At 34.0% G+C, this 16,343-nt stretch overlaps 2 protein-coding genes and 1 long non-coding RNA gene across 21 annotated transcripts; 1 reads left to right on the top strand and 2 right to left on the bottom strand.

Moving 5' to 3' along the window:
* Nucleotides 1–504: 504 nt before the first annotated feature.
* LOC106310339 lies at nucleotides 505–1,906 on the bottom strand. 2 transcript variants are annotated; one of them, XR_001263768.1, is made up of 4 exons: nucleotides 1,648–1,906; nucleotides 1,307–1,566; nucleotides 828–1,169; nucleotides 505–713 (listed from the first exon to the last, which is right to left on the bottom strand). It is a non-coding gene; the product is annotated as an uncharacterized LOC106310339 (long non-coding RNA). The 2 variants fall into 2 exon arrangements; XR_001263767.1 differs by lacking the exon at nucleotides 505–713 and having other exon boundaries at nucleotides 751–1,169.
* A 6,072-nt stretch (nucleotides 1,907–7,978) lies between these two features.
* Nucleotides 7,979–9,849, top strand: LOC106309883. 18 transcript variants are annotated; one of them, XR_001263645.1, is made up of 7 exons: nucleotides 7,979–8,219; nucleotides 8,357–8,395; nucleotides 8,494–8,553; nucleotides 8,636–8,947; nucleotides 9,023–9,065; nucleotides 9,162–9,232; nucleotides 9,323–9,849. XR_001263645.1 is itself a non-coding variant. In XM_013747028.1 (7 exons), exons 1-6 carry the CDS (start codon nucleotides 8,181–8,183, stop codon nucleotides 9,186–9,188), a joined length of 324 nt encoding a protein of 107 aa, XP_013602482.1. In that variant the 5' UTR covers nucleotides 7,979–8,180; the 3' UTR covers nucleotides 9,189–9,232; nucleotides 9,323–9,849. The 18 variants fall into 18 exon arrangements, 1 of the variants encoding a protein (XP_013602482.1); XR_001263639.1 differs by having other exon boundaries at nucleotides 8,457–8,553; XR_001263644.1 differs by having other exon boundaries at nucleotides 8,341–8,395; nucleotides 8,502–8,553.
* A 1,902-nt stretch (nucleotides 9,850–11,751) lies between these two features.
* LOC106312504 (protein fluG-like) lies at nucleotides 11,752–16,250 on the bottom strand. The gene is made up of 17 exons (XM_013750054.1): nucleotides 15,923–16,250; nucleotides 15,372–15,685; nucleotides 15,177–15,292; nucleotides 15,003–15,108; nucleotides 14,755–14,911; nucleotides 14,573–14,668; nucleotides 14,437–14,485; nucleotides 14,072–14,343; nucleotides 13,814–13,986; nucleotides 13,600–13,720; nucleotides 13,457–13,509; nucleotides 13,253–13,382; nucleotides 13,022–13,167; nucleotides 12,746–12,934; nucleotides 12,431–12,663; nucleotides 12,156–12,298; nucleotides 11,752–12,059 (listed from the first exon to the last, which is right to left on the bottom strand). The coding sequence occupies exons 1-17, from the start codon at nucleotides 16,088–16,090 to the stop codon at nucleotides 11,997–11,999; spliced, it is 2,529 nt and encodes an 842-aa protein (XP_013605508.1). The 5' UTR covers nucleotides 16,091–16,250; the 3' UTR covers nucleotides 11,752–11,996.
* Nucleotides 16,251–16,343: the final 93 nt, after the last annotated feature.

Here is a 16,343-nt window from a genome sequence, read left to right as displayed (position 1 = left end):
CTTGAGTTGGCCATTCTGGTTTAGAACTCTAGACATTTCATTGCCCGGAAGGTGTTCGATGAAATGTCTGAGCCAACTCATCAAGCTCTTAGCTTACCTTACCAAATGGATTTGATGTTAGGGGAGTTAGAACAGTTGAATGATCTATCCTTAATGATTGTTTGATTGACACAAACCAAAGAAATTTGATGTTTGATCATGAGAGTAAATGAGCTTTTATATTGGAAGAGAACCTGCTTAGAATTGATATCTAGACTTAGAGGAATGTGTTGATTGAAACTTTGTCATTTTAGATTTAATCTTAGTCATCTGAAATCAAAATCTTATGCCCATGATTCCTCCTTATTCCAATTGATTGAAAGTTGCTGTTTAGTTGCTTTAGGATCCTGTTAAATTGATTGAAACCACCCATCTTATTGATTGCATTTAGCTTAATTAAAAACCTGAATTCTCTTTGATTCAAAATTCTTAGAAATAGATTGACATCTTAATTACTATAATGATTTTATTATTGGACCTTTGAAAAGTCCATTTCACTTAGGAATGCCTTTAAGCTCCAGAAAGTTAAATCTCACCAGCTGTGAACCTCTCATTCATCAAATTAAGACAAGGCTCTCTTCTTGGTCTGTGAAGTCACTATCTTTCTCGGGTAGACTCCTCCTAATAAAAACAGTGATCTCGGGTATCACTACTTTCTGGTGCTCTGCGTTTATCTTGCCAAAAGCATGTATCAACAGAATCAACTCTATGTGTAGTGTCTTTCTATGGAAAGGAGATATTGAAAGTCATAACACAGCTAGAGTTGCATGGGATACAGTTGTTCTTACAAAGAATCAGGGTGGATTGGGGATAAGGGATCTGCACACTTGGAACAAAGCTTGTTGTCTGAAGCTGATTTGGAGGCTGTTCTTTAGAGCAGGATCTATTTGGGTTGCAACCTAACAGCTCCTACTCTTGGCTAGCAAACAAGCTTCTAAAGCTTAAGGAGGTGGTGTTCCCACTCATCAAACTAAAGCTGCAGGATGGACTATCGGCCAGGTTCTGGTTTGACAATTGGACTCCTTTTGGCAGTTTATCAACTTTCCTCCAACACTCATCGTCAAGACTGGGAATCCCTCTTAAAGCTACGGTTGCTTCTATCTGCAGCAATGGAAATTGGCGCCTTCCTCCTGCAAGAACAGATAAACAACTTCAACTCCACACATACTTAACCACGGTCACGTTAACTCATGATAGTGACTATTATGAATGGGAAGTTGCAGGAAAGCTGAGTGACAAATACAACACAGGAACTGTCTATGAATACCTCTGTGGAGACATTGATGAAGTAAACTGGGCAAATGCGATATGGTCTTCATATGGGATCCCTAGACACTGTTTTTTAGCTTGGTTGGTTGTCAAGAACAGGTGCCCCACTAGAGATAGGCTCATCAGTTGGGGATTGCAGGTTTCACCGCTCTGTCTCTTATGTAATTCCCACTCTGAATCTCGCGATCATCTCTTCCACGACTGCCCTTTCAGCTTTGATTTATGGTCCCTCAGCGCTAGAAAGTGTGGAATTCAACCCTGCAGTGATTGGAATGGAACACTAAATCAGATGATCGGCCTTCCTCTCTCCAGAACTCGTAAACCAAGGTCTCTACTTACCCTCTTAGCTTGGAAATGAACAATCTACTGGACATGGAATGAAAGGAACTCTCGCTTGCACTCCAACTCTTTTCGGTCGGTGGATTCGCTTTTCACCACTCTCTCTAGACAAATTAAGAACAGGATTCAAAGCTTCAGGGAAACTAATCCCACCCTGTCATCGGCCATGATGCAAATTTGGATCTAACACCACTGGAGGACCTCCATTCCGCTTGAATGTCTCTCTCCCTTTCCAATCTCGAAGAAACCGATCATCGGGTCTTCGTCTCTACCACTTCTCACGTTTCTCACTAATTCCTCTGTGTATGGGCTCCAGAGATGACTAGCCTGTTGGGCTTTTGGTTCTCAAATTGGTTCTGCTATTATGAGTTGTTTTAAAATTGGGCGAGTCCCTGTAACTAAAGCCATGGCATGGACTTGAACACATTTTCTTTTCTTTAGTTTTTATATAATGAAAACCAAGTTACAAAAAAAAAAAAAAAATACATTAATTAACTTATTTTATTGGTCGTTCAAGTAAAACTCACCACGTTGACAGATGTTATTAGCGTTAATTATATAGTTATATTAGACCATGATTAACCCGAAGTTCTTAAAAACCTCGGGTTAATCATGCTCTTAGCTCGTCCCAAGTGACACAGTACATCTTCGACAGCTAGACAAACTTTAGTACCTTTCTATGTTGTGGTGGATTAAAATATCTACATTTTACTACGTATGTGCTTAGAGCATAATTATCGCCGAAACTGGTGGCACGGTTTCTTAGGAAACCTTGTTTATTTTTTATTTTTTTTGTCTGAAAAATAAATAAATTAAAAAGCGAATCAATCGCGGGTCGTGTCGGTGAGGTCCGCGAACAGTGCAAAAACCCCTCCAAGATCGGTTCTTATTTTGTGCTTTTTATCACCGATCCTTAACTTTTTGTGGGACCCACTCACATATTTAATTATTTTTTGTCAAGGATCTCATTGTTGAGGATCCACTTTAATGATGGTCTAAGCATCACAAGTTGGTTTTGGAGAATTTGAGTATGTCTAATATATACAATCAGTAATGTTGCTTCATCTCATGATACACCTTTTTGGTGAGACTAAACAACATTTCATTTTTTTTTTTGATCAACAAACAACATTTCATATATATTGTTTTATATGTCATCTTCCAGGAAATAACGAGCTACGTAGAGCCAAGCAATTAAAGAGAAAATTTACAATGGTTTAGTTCATGTTTTGCATGTTTGTTTACGAAAATAGTTTGTGGATGTTTAGATTAAATTTCTGGAACATGCTCTGTTTACATTAATTTATCAGTAAACCTCATTCTTCACTCATCATACACTCGCCTCTTCTTTGTTTGAAGACGGTGAGTTGGGTTCGTTCTGCTTCTCGACGTTCTCGTAACGCCAAACAAACTCAATATGCAATTTCATTCTTCACTCATCATACACTCTCGCCTCTTCATTATTTGAAGACAGTGAGTTGGGTTCGTTCTGCTTCTCGTAACGCCAAACAAACTCAATATGCAATTTCATACTTCAGGCTGTCGTGTACTTCTCGTGGAAAGAAAGGAATGCCATCATTGCTCCATCAGTGGCTTGTTAGAGCTAGACTTACAGGCTTGGATCATTGCTCCATCGATCAGAATCCGAATGACCGCATCACATCTTACTGATCCTGAATCACATTTCTCGACTTGGTATATTTAAACCTAAAAATAACTTGGTAGCTTCACATTCTGCATATTACTTATGCTTCACTGTGATTCAGCTCATCGTATTATTTAATAAGCTTTCATCTTAAGCTCAAATTGTTAGCTAAAACGATAGCACTTATGGGAAGATCCAGATGAATAAAAGAAGGTTCATTAACGAAATACAGTTGAACATTTCTTAGTACCAAATCTACATTTCTTTAGGTTTGGTACTAAGATACGGAAAACTATTAAATATAAATAGAGGAGCAGAACGTGAGACTTTTGAAACCATGGGACGAAAAAGTAAGAAAAAAGTTTAAGCATGAGTCTCGAAATATGAAATTAGTTTTTTTTTCCTAACCCACATCTTTATGTCACGTTTGCATCTGCTCCTAGCGAGAAAGATATCCCTTACTCGTTAATCCAGAAACATTTCTAATAACAAACCTTGCTTTAATAAATTAATAACAATTTTGCCATTTTTGTTGAGGTGGGGATCTCACAGCTCTCCTCAACCTTCTTAGTTATTAAACCTTTAATTACTAGCATATTTACAACTATTGTCATTGATACTTATATTATATTATAGTTTTTTGATAATACATTATAACATAAGCCAATAAATAATAGACAATCGTTAGGTTTTGATAAGCTGAATCTGTCTATTATTTAATTCATAATCTTAAAATCTATGAATTAATGGCTAATCATCGAGTCAAATTCTCTCAACTCTAACTAAATTGAATTAAGAAACATATTTTCTTATGAGCACAATCGTCTGATAGAGTCTGGATTTCATGATCAAGGCGGTGTTGTGAGATCAACTGACTTTCTGAATCAGACGATGGCTCCCATCTAAAGATATATTATACTTTTTATTAAACTAAATATAAATTAATTAGTAGTGTACAAAACAATTTTTTTCATTTATTTTCTTAAATAAAAGATATGAAATTACCTAATATGATTAACATGTATATGACAATTAATGATTTTGAATATAAAGATTTGATAACAATCGTGTGATATAGTCAAATTCTCTCAACTCTAACTAAATTGAATTAAGAAGCATATTTTCATATGAGCACAATCGTCTGATAGAGTCTGGATTTCATGATCAAGGCGGTGCTGTGAGATCAACTGACTTCCTGAATCAGACGATGACTCCCATCTAAAGATATATAATACTTTTTATTAAACTATATATAAATTAACTAGTAGTGTACAAAACAATGTTTTCATTTATTTTCTTAAATAAAAGATACGGAATTACCTAATATGATTAACATGTATATGAAAATTAATGATTTTGAATATAAAGATTTGATAACAATCGTCTGATAGAGTCAAATTCTCTCAATTCTTACTAAATTGAATTAAGAAGCATTATTTCTTATGAGCACAATCGTCTGATAGAGTCTGGATTTCATGATCAAGGCGGTGCTGTGAGATCAACTGACTTCCTGAATCGGACGATGGCTCCCATTACCTGAAACTCACGAAACAAAAACCTATCAATTAAAGTAGAACAAGAAAAACGGAGAAGATGTTGTATGATCAGTACAAGGAGAAACGAAAAGGGTTTTCTGAGAAAAAAAGGAATCATCCGTGTATCTCTCCCTTATCGACGCAATTCTGTTGGGTGGGAAAGCTCATAGCGTTCTAGGTTTTAGAAGAAGTTCTTTGGACGGGGATGTATGCAATCATCTCTTAGCTGCTCTAATGTCTGATGGGTATGATGATTATACTCATAAAATGTTCGTTAAAATGAGCCAGAGAGGTTTAAATCTCAGTACTCTTGGCTTTTGGGTGTATGTAGAAAGCTTCTGTAGAACTTCTGATACGAATCAGCTTTTGAGACATGAGTGAAGTTAAAAAGACTAACTTTAACATCAGTGGATCCATTATTGCACTGTTGATTTTCAATGGTCTTTGTAAATCTTAGAGAGAAATGGATGCCTTCTACATTTTGGAAGAGCTAAGAAACATAAATTGCAAACCGGAATTTATGGCCAATAGAATCCTAGCTGAAGCGTTTGTAATAACTGGGAATCTGTATGAGGCACAGTCTGTCTTAAAGACGTAGAGAAAGCTTGGAGTAATCTCACCCAGGAGCAGTGATTACAGAGATTTCATCTTGGATATGATCTCTGTTAAACGTTTGCGGAGGCTACGGTGATTGTGATCTTTGATATGTTGATTACTGAGTGCATGTCCATCAATGAACAATGATGTATAATAATATACAGTAGTTTGCTTTTTATTTTTATTTGTTTCCTTTTTGTATATAATAAGAAAATCAGACAAGGGAATGTTGAATATGTTGATAACGGAGTGCATGTCCACAAGTCTTTGTTTGCTTTTTCTTCTTCTTTTTCTCTGTTTTGTGACAATTTTTGTATATTTTGTAATTTGAATTATGTATATGATCTTTTGTTATTGTTTCGGTAAACTGCCATTTTTTTTACAACATGGCCATTTAATCTAACCATATTCTTCAAATAAATTGTATATGGAAAACATTTCATTAAAATTAGCCTAGGTATTTTCTTGATGATATATTTCATTCAAATTAATGCGTTGTATTGTTTTCTTACAAATTAAAGTGTAATTTAAATCCAAATTTTGATCGTTTTCTCTACCAAAACAAACGTTTGTAGGGAATGAAAGATGGTAACAATAATGGTCTTATATATATATATATATTTGTAACTGAATTATGGTCTTATATTCAAATCTAAAGATGTAACTAAAAGATGAGAAAAAAATTAACAATAAGAGCAACCCCATCGAAAATGAAAATTGAAGAGTATCACACCAAATCCATTATATTATATATATTAATTTGAGAGCATTATAACATTCTTTTGTAGCCACGTGTTATTACTAAAATGATTTTTAGAATCCATAGAGAATTTAGTTGGTCCATCTAAAGATATATTATACTTTTTATTAAACTAAATATAAATTAATTAGTAGTGTACAAAACAATGTTCACATTTATTTTTCACATTTATTTTCTTAAATAAAAGATACGGAATTACCTAATATTATTAACATGTATATGGCAATTAATGATTTTGAATATAAAGATTTGATAACAATTATTTTATCCTTCATCATTTTTTTTTTAAATTTTATATTCTTAAACCAAACTAAACAATTCCATTAGTCATATAATAATAATTTTAGATTTTTTTCTATATGTTATATTTTGAATTTCTTAAAACGACTATAAACTACTAATGTTGTTAAGAGTCTTACATTAAAAAATTTGTGATCAATAGTTTAACTTTTTTTTATTACAAAATACAAATGATCATAAAATCATATGAATAAGAAGTTTCATTTATTCTTTTGCATCTTTTTTTTTTATAACACCTGATTATTATTAATGAACTTGTTCCGAACTTACAAAGTCTCTGTGTAAGTAATGAGTTACACAAGAAGGAACATAATTGTAATAATAAAATCTATCATTTCCTGGTAGCGATTGCTTGGCCAACAAGTCAGCCACTTGGTTAGCATCTCGGTGAGTCCATACAAATCTGACTTCCTCAAACTGGTTTTTCCACCAGTTGATATCACGCATCCAGTTATAAGTATCAAACTGCAGAGTTTTTTTATTTAAAATATCAATTGCCTTCTTGCAATCTCCTTCTATTATCAAAAGCTTCACTTCTCTTGTCCACGCGTGCTGCATTGCAATTAAAATACCTTGTAGTTCACTCTCAAGAGCGTTGTTAACTCTATTCCCAATGGCTTGGCCTGCGCCACAGTATTGACCTCGATGATCTCTAAAAATCCAACCAGCTTTACTTTCAATTAGATTATTGACGAAACAGCCATCAGTATTGCATTTTATCCATCCTTCCCTGGGTCTCTTCCATATTTTCCTGCGAGAATGATTCACATTGCTCTGTTGTCCCGGAGTTAATTCTTGAGTATGGACATTGTTATCTCGCCATTCTTTTGCATCTTTTTTTGCTTGCTGCAGCAGAACTCTCCACGGTACGTGTTTTGTCTGAAATATAAGAAGATTTCTACTCTTCCATAGTCTCCACAGAATCCAAATGGGTAAATCGTGTAGGTGAGTCAAAGTTGTAGATGTACTACATCTGATACATTCTTCGATCTTCTCCTCAAACGAAGTCGTGGAGCTATTGATTATTAAATTTGACACTCCTGAGGCTCTCCACATGGCTTTCGCATAGGTGCAATCAAAGAAAATGTGTTGTTCTGTTTCTTCTCCCTGACAGCATCTTTTGCATTGTGCATCATTGATTATATGTCGCCTTTTGAGATTATAGCTTGTAGCTAAACTTTGTGAAGTCATTTTCCATAGAAAGTGTTGTAGCTTGGACGGGATCCTTGTCTTCCATATCTTCTGTTTGAGTAGTGTATTTCCAGGTATTAGCTGAATTATCGGATTAGTTGGTAAGTGTGTACTAAGCCAATATCCAGATTTCACCGAGTATAATCCATCTCCATTGTATTGCCATCCCAACAAGTCTAAAATTAAAATATATATATATATATATATAAACTATCAAAACATAAGTAGAAAATTAAAATAACTTTTAGTCACGGTTAAAGTAAATTAATTTATTATCTAATTTAATATACGCTTCGCCTTCTGCATATGTCTCCTCCAACTCCACTGGGTTCTCTTCTTCGATTCCAATCCCTTCTTGGATTCTTAAACCATATTTTTTCTTATGCTTCTTTGATTATTGCTCATCAACCTATTTCTAATTGGAATCCAAAATTTATACTTAATTTGTCAATATCGTGATGTTCACCGAAGGTGGGTGCTTATCCTCTACACGAAAGATGCTTTCATGATGGAAGCTTTGAAGAACTTCAGAATCAACAACAAGGTAATGTTGCTCGTAGATAGAAAAATGGTGAGTTCAAGGGAAACTTGGTGTCGAATTGGATTTATGGATAAACCATGTGGAACTTGGATTAAGTTTGGTGATATACGATTCTGATTTCAAGGTTATGTCCACTTTAGAATGTGTGTTGTGGTTCACGAGAAGCTTCAGATTCCAAGGTTATTTCCAATTCAGAATCATACTATTTTTAAACGTTTCTATTTAAAAGTATGATTATAGGATGATTGCATTTGCTGGTCTGATTTGCGATGTAAAGATGTCCAGTTGACCATGGACGTTGGGACAAAATCAATTTCATCTCTTTGTTAAGAGAAAGGTTTTGACGTTTTGTCTCATGTCTTGGTTCTCTCTCTCTCTTTGTTTCTAATGGTGATATATTTTTTTCTTTTTTGATTCAGGTATGCTTAGCCAACGAAATTTACAAAATGTCAGAGGATCAGAAGTCAGCCAGTGGAAGAAATCAGGTTTGCTCTTTGGCTTCTTATTTATACATTGCTTGCCGGCAAGAGGACAAGACCAGATACATTAAGAGTACCAAACAATTTTGGTTTATTTGTATATATGTATGTTAGACTGTTAGTCACTGTTCTTCTTTTCTTTCTTAACTCATGCCACTTTTACAAAATAATAAATAGTCAAACAGTTGGCAGTTGGAGCTTGAAACCGGACAATCTGTTGAAATGGGAACCATCCACGCCGGAGATTTTATGGTGAGTTCTTCTTAAATCAGGTGCTTTTGGTTTCTTATTTGTGGTTTTAACTTTCCTGGTTGGAAACGGTGAAAGCGGCTCAAGAGTCTGTGCAGAAGTTAAAGGAGTTCAATATAAGGTTACATCAGTAACCACTACTGTCTTATCGTTTTTTTATGTTTTTGTCGATTTTATGATTATTCATAAATGGAGCTTTTAACCCTTTGGTTGCAAGACGAGTCACATACCTATTGCAGCATAAGTTATAAACAACACAGCTCTCTGATTAGAAGAAGCCTCTTCGAGGTCTGTTCTATACACATTTTCTATACTTTAATGTTATAGCATCAGATATTCACTTAAAACAAACAATCTCTGATATTGAACTTCTTGCAGGTGTATTGGTGGCAACTGGACTAGCAGAAGAAGAAACTCTTACATAGATCTCTACCCTCACTTTTCCAAGATCTAACCAGCAGATGGAAAATTTTGAACCCTGGCCAGAATGTCACCTTGGCCAAAATGTCTAATATAGCTTTTGCCAGTGCCTTTTGAAAATCTCTACTGTGTTGCATTGGGGATGAACAATTGTTACCTTAACTATGAATCTATGAGATTGGGGGGTATTTCCAACAGCAGGTGAGGGATTTAGTATTCCTAAACTTCTCCCCACAAGGAGTGGCACTTTCATTTGTTTAGAGTCTTTCTATGCCAGATATATCAGTGGCAACTTGAGTTGCCGAAGAAATTATAGTAAACTCTTACGAAGATCTCTACTCTCACCCTCGAAGTAGTCCTATGCAATTATATCTGGTTTCCAAGAGTTTATTTCTTTAGAATTGTATTAAGTAATCGCACTTCTACATATGCTGTGAAAAATATTACAAATTGTTTAGATTGAGATTATAATATTTTATTAAATTTTTTGTATAACTAAGTTAAATTTGAAATTAAAAGTCCAAAACCAATTTAAACCCATACATAACTGAATTAATTAAACAAAAATTGTAATTTTTATTAAACATAACAATTATATAAGATGAGTTTGATGAACAAAAATAGAGTATACATGTTAAATAATTTTATAAATATATTGAATATTAATACTACAAAGAATAATTGACTTAGTTTCTAAAAAAAATATATAATTAAATAAAAATTGAAAATGTAATGTATGCAAACTATAAAAATATAATTTTAATATATTTTGAGGATACTTTCTCTGTTTGATTATTTATTGTACCAAAAATTTGCAAGAAAATATAGATATACATTATAAACTCAAAACCAAAGACATTTAGACATATTTAAAATAAACATAATATATGTGTGGCGCAAACTTTAGATAATCAATCTATTTTAAAAGATATTACTCTCATTACTTCAAATAAAAAGTTTTCACACCAAATTTTGAAAAAAATAGATTTAATATTCTTATTAAAGAATACCAAAGTGTATTATATAAAAATGTTAAAATATTTTGTAATAGTATTATCGAACAAGACACATAAACAACAAAATTATGCAATTATACAGTGAATAACATCAAAATTTAGATGATATATTTAACAGTTTGTTATATAAACTCAAACACCCACTCTATTTTGATTAAAGTATTATATTGTCCCATTGTAATTGTTTGTATTTATAGTTTAGATATTATATAAAGACCATATCCAATTTGTATTTCGTTTAACTAAATTTAATAAAAAACCATTTTTAACATTTAGTCTATCTTATTAAAATATAGATCAATTTTTCAAGTACTAATAAATAGTCCATTTATATTATATACAATAACTAAATTCAAATATATACATAATTTTGTACATAAGTAACATAAATTTGACATAAAAATAAATTAAATTTCAAATAATTAATTACTTATTGTATTACCAATTATTTATACGAACTAAAAACATAGTTAATACAAATAGTAAGATATAAAATCAATACTCCTTTTAACATTTAATAGATGTTTAAACATAGATTTTTGTCGTCTAAAAATATATATAATTAATAATTTTAACTTTTTAAATATTAGAGAATAAGTACAAGATAATATTAACAATGAAATACAAAAAAAAAAAAATAGTAGAATGTATTACTAATCATTTTTTGTGTGTTAAACATACATTCAACACGATAATAATCCAACAAAAATCTAATAACATTGACCACAATTTACAAAACATAGTAATTACCAATAATTTATAAGTTAATAATTATTTTACAAGTTAAAATAAATACCCGCACGCAAGCTCTAGTATATTATTAAAATTAAACCACATGTTAATTTCAAAATTTTGATTGCAAAATATTGAGACCTTAATATTTTAATTTTAAAATTTTCATTGATTTTTTTTTAGAAAAATTATAAATTACTAAAAATATTAAAAATCTCATACTGGAAATTTTGTGATTAATAGTTAAATTTTTTGGTACAAAAACTATACAAATATTAATGAAATTATATGAGTACGAAGCCTCGATTAATAAATATCCATATTAAATATACTATATAATTATATCAGTATCATTTAATTTAATTTAATTAAATAAAATAAATAAAATAATTATTTTTATTTATTTACCAATAAATTGTAAATAAACAAGAGTGATTATTATAATTTATATGATTACTATAATTTAACTATATACTAATAGTTATTCACTTCTCTTCTTTCAATATATTTATATTATTTTGTAATACATGCACACAAAATAAATAATAATATATAAAAATAATTTGTATATATAATATCCATTATGTGTCTTCATTCACCTAGTTCAATATTGTAACCTCAGTTTGTAAAATTTGCAAATCCGACCCATAAATTCTTATAACACTAAAGAAACATCCATAGATTTTCAATCCGTGAAAAAGTGGTAACTGGTAACAACGATAGAAATACAGTTCCATGGGTCCATTATTGTCATAGAAAAACAGTTCCATTGGTCCACCAATGTCCAATGATTATTCTTGATTGATCTGAAAATATAAACTCAACAAGGAATAAAAGCCACATGATCGAGTAATCACCATCTTAAACCTCAAGAGAGTCAAGGATTAGTATCGGTGAATGAGTTGCTTGCATGCATCAGGGTTCTTCGAATAATACTCGACCTCAGACTGTTAAAAATAGGAGAAAAAAACATAGATTAATGCTTACGTACTTCGTTACCATAGCAAATCTATTGAAAAGTTTGGAACTAAAACGACACGTACCTTACGAACTCCTGTTATGGCAACTAAAAGCTTTTGTCCGAGCAACTCGTGGAGGACTTGGTCTTTCTCCAGAGCTTCAACAGCTTCTGAGAGCGATTCAGGAAGTCTCTTCAGTGTCGCAGCCACATCAGCCGGATTGGTATCTGATGTTTCATCAAACAAAAATGGTGACATGTAAGATGCATTTCATAACATATATATTGCGCAAAAAATACTATCAGAAACTATATCTTAAGAAGACTATATGAGAATGAATGACAGAAAGTTATTATTACCTATTGGCTCAGGAAGTTGAAGGTGACGCCGGAGACCATCAATTCCAGCAGCCATTATAATGGCCAAACTAAGATGGGGATTAGCAGCGCCATCACAAGATTTTATCTCAAAGTTGGTAATTAAACCTTCAGGGGCACCTGGTGGAGAAGCTGTTCTTATAGCCGCCTCGCGGTTCTCCTTGCCCCAACATTGGAATGCTCCGCTCCATGTGTTAGGTTGGATTCGGTCATAGCTGAAAAATTAATTACAAAAGTGAGACATACTTAGTAATAACTCGTTGAGGAAAGTATTTAAAACGATGCTGTTTTAGTTACCTGTTTGGAAGTGGAGCTATAACTGCCAAGATTGAAGGAAGGTGAAACAAAACTCCAGCCATGAACTCTTCTCCGATGGAAGACAATCCATGAGCAGATGATTTATCAGATGCAGGAAATACATTTTCACCGTTTTTCGATAGACTTAAATGCACATGTGATCCAGAACCAATGTCACACAAATCATACCTGGAGAAAGCACACACCCAAATGAATTCTTATAAGAAAATCAGTGGTTAAAGCTTATAGTTCAGTGGAGATCGATCACTGACATACTTTGGAACAAAAGTCGCGAGAAACCCATGTTTCCTTGCGACCGATCTTATAACTTCACGTGTGTAAACCAAGTTGTCGGCTGCATGGGATGCAACGGTGTGACCTAGAGATACTTCAAACTGACCTTTACCGGATTCCGCATGAAACTATATATAAAGAAATACATACACGTCAAGAAACATGATATATGGCTTGTCATCATCCAGAATTATATATTTATGTTGTTTTAACCTGTTCAACTGTGATGTTTAAGGACTCAAGCGCTGGTACAATTTCATGGAAAAGAGGAGACGCAGCATCGTATGAGGATGTGGAACAGTAAGGACCAAAGTCAAAAGGAACATACTCTTCTTTTCCTTCCCTTTAAAAACGGTGTTATGAAAATGATCAGATCAAACAAAGAAACTGAGATTCAAGAAACTTATGGTCACATACCTCACAACATTCTTGAGGAGATAAAATTCATTCTCAAAACCAGCGTTCATTACCTAAAATGCCAAAGAAACTTGGTGTTCAAGCTACAAAAAATAACCACAGAGAGATAGAGAGTAGAATGTGGTATAAAGAGTTTTTTTTACCAAGTCAAATTCATCTTTAAGAACTTTTGCGGCTCTTCTTAAGGTCTCTCTAGGACAATACTCCCATGCTTCACCAGGCTTTAGGAGCATGTCACCTAAAACCATGCTCTCTTGCTTTGTCCTAATAATGATAAATATGATATGTTCAAATGTAATAAAGAAAGAAAGGAAAAATATGTTAAATGCAACGAGAAGAGGAACACGAGCAAGGTACCATGGTATTGTCCGCTTGGTTGATAGATCTGGAACCAATCTAATCTCACCCACACCAGTCAGTTTAGACTCTTCCGCGGGTCCATCAGTAAATGAAGGCATTCCCATGGATGCATGAGTCAGACCAATGCCATTCTTCTTCACACTTCTGTTAAAACGATTCGCTTGAACAGCCTGTGCAACAAACACAACTTCTGTCAAGGTTTTGTGGTTATAAAGGAAAAAAAGAAGAAGTTCAGATGAATTAAGAAACACTCACACGGCATCGTTGTTGTCCAGATGTATCCACCCAAATAATGCGCACAAAGGAACTACTATCTTCTTGAACATCAGGCTCCTTCATCTGTGGTGCAAGCGAGATTCTTCTTTGGGGACTAAAGGAGTTAACGTCTAGATTAAGCTTATAAAATGCAATTGAATTCCGTGAGAAAATGTCTTTAGCTGCATCAATAGCTTCCATGAGTGAGAGATCACCACTGGCACATGCATCACGCAGAACTAAGTAGATGACCTCTCGTGCTTTCTTTGCACCTGTAAAAAAGCAAAGAACTTAGTTCAAGAATGAACTGCGGAGATTTCTAGTTTCAAAACTTATAAAAAAAGAGGTAGCAACTTGAACTTTACCTAAATAGTAGGTCTCAGGAGATGCATATCCATCAGTACTGAACATCACCTGCAAAAATCTCTTATAGTTTAGCTTTTCATGTCACCCATGAACAACAAAAATAATGTTGATTTTGTTTTCTTGGGTGCATTTAACCTTCTTTGTTGGGGCTAGGTCAAGAAGCTCCTTAACTGAAGACACCATACCATGGACACTAAGCTTTGGAACCGCCAACCCGAAATCAAGGTAAACCTTCAAGGAAGAAAAAGATCAATCAAAGAGTAAGCAAACAATATCACATAACTTTATAGATAGTTGAAGTGTTCATGAAGCAAAACCTGAGGATAGACTGAAGACAAATATGATGCCTCTTTTGAGAAAGGATAAGATGCATGAAGAAGAACTATACGTGACTTTGCGAATCTTTTGTCCTCAAGGAGGGTTCTAAGGTGAAGGGGATTTGCCAACCGCAAATCCAAATCCCTGTCACCAAAACTGGTTCAAGCAGAAAAAAGAAGAAGATTCAGTTATGTATAACGCAGAGTCAAACTTTAATAACATCAAAAACCCTATGTATGCATAATACCCTGTGTGAATCTGCAAAGGCAAGTCGTGACGTTCAGCGACCTCCAAAGTAAGAGTAAGAATGTAATCAATCAAGCTTTTGTTTCCAATACGGACAGGCTTTCCAGCTGCAGAAAGAAGACAGTAAGCGTGATGATGTTTAAAGACATACTACAAGTCCATACATGTCTCTTACCTTGCAAGACTTCAACAAGGCCATTCTCAGCAGCTTCTTTGGTCACATGAGTATCAATATCCAAACCGCTACGGTAAGCAGCAACAGTTTTCAAAGCAACAATCTCTAGAACAAGCGTGACCCATCCAAACGTCAAGGTAAAACCAACAGTTACAAGTTTATTATAAAATACAAGAAGACCAGATAAAAGGATATGAGTTCAATCTTGCAACAAAGGCTTTGGTGAAAGAGTCAAGAGTCCAAGAAGAACTGATCTCCTCGTCGAGGATTTGCTCAGCAAGAGTTTCGACTCGCAACACCCGACCAACAAATGGAACAAAGTCTCTGTGCCATTCGATGTCATGCTTCTTGTCAAGCTTCAAGCCATCATCGATGAGAAGAGCAGAGATTCCAGCTTCTTTGAAACACTTGGAAGTGAAAGAATGCAAACCAGAGGCTTGGCGATGTTTCTCAATAGCTTCCAGAGATACTTCAGTGCCATAGAGTTGAGCAATCTCCTTCAGATTCCTCTGTAACCAAAACATTTATTATACACATGAAAAATTCAGCTTACTTTTATGATTCCAAGTAACGTACTAAGCAATTCATTAAAATGATAGACTCACAAAAGCCCATTAAAAAAGTCATTAAGAATCTAATCACACACAAAACGATTCCGTTTAGAGAGCTAATCAAGACTAAGAGCTAGAGGGAGTGTGATCAATCAATAAACAAACATGATACATGACATGAGACACTTCGTATACCTTGAAGGATAGAGAGTGTGGAGCGAAAGATAAAGCGTCTCCGGTGGCCTCGGAGAAAGTTCCGATGAAGGGGAAAGACGAGTCGAGAGAGACAATGTTGTGAGCGTGAGCATCAACTAGCTCTACTTGATCTATTGCTTCCTTTAACTCCTTAAATTCCATCTCCATCTCCTCTAATAGCAAAATTAAACTCAAGAAGAAGAAGATTGTTGGAACAAGTTTGTTTCCTCTTGGTTTTCTACTTGAGAACGTTACAGAAGTAGTAGTGATTTTCTCCTCTTTAATAAGTCTTGGTTTTGTGATCTGACTTTTGGGCGGTGGACATTGATGTCTATCTGACTTTTTTTTATTCACGTCGGACTTGAGCTATTCAGCTTGTCCACGCAAACCATCACCGTCCACGTGTCAATTTTGGGTGACG

The sequence above is a fragment of the Brassica oleracea genome, chromosome C8 (genome assembly GCF_000695525.1).
Source record: "Brassica oleracea var. oleracea cultivar TO1000 chromosome C8, BOL, whole genome shotgun sequence".
Lineage (NCBI taxonomy): Eukaryota > Viridiplantae > Streptophyta > Magnoliopsida > Brassicales > Brassicaceae > Brassica > Brassica oleracea.
Note: the sequence above shows the minus strand (reverse complement) of the source record. Positions and strands in the feature narration are given on the sequence as shown.

Coding starts and splice junctions, on each gene's coding strand:
- LOC106309883 (XM_013747028.1), top strand. CDS start 8,181: ATGATGGAAGCTTTGAAGAACTTCAGAATCAACAACAAGGTAATGTTG. Junction 8,396..8,635: donor GAGAAGCTTCAGATTCCAAG/GTTATTTCCAAT, acceptor TTTTTGATTCAG/GTATGCTTAGCCAACGAAAT. Junction 8,702..8,880: donor CAGCCAGTGGAAGAAATCAG/GTTTGCTCTTTG, acceptor ATAGTCAAACAG/TTGGCAGTTGGAGCTTGAAA.
- LOC106312504 (XM_013750054.1), bottom strand. CDS start 16,090: ATGGAGATGGAATTTAAGGAGTTAAAGGAAGCAATAGATCAAGTAGAG. Junction 12,935..13,021: donor CTCGCGACTTTTGTTCCAAA/GTATGTCAGTGA, acceptor TGCTTTCTCCAG/GTATGATTTGTGTGACATTG. Junction 12,299..12,430: donor TCAACTTCCTGAGCCAATAG/GTAATAATAACT, acceptor ATGAAACATCAG/ATACCAATCCGGCTGATGTG.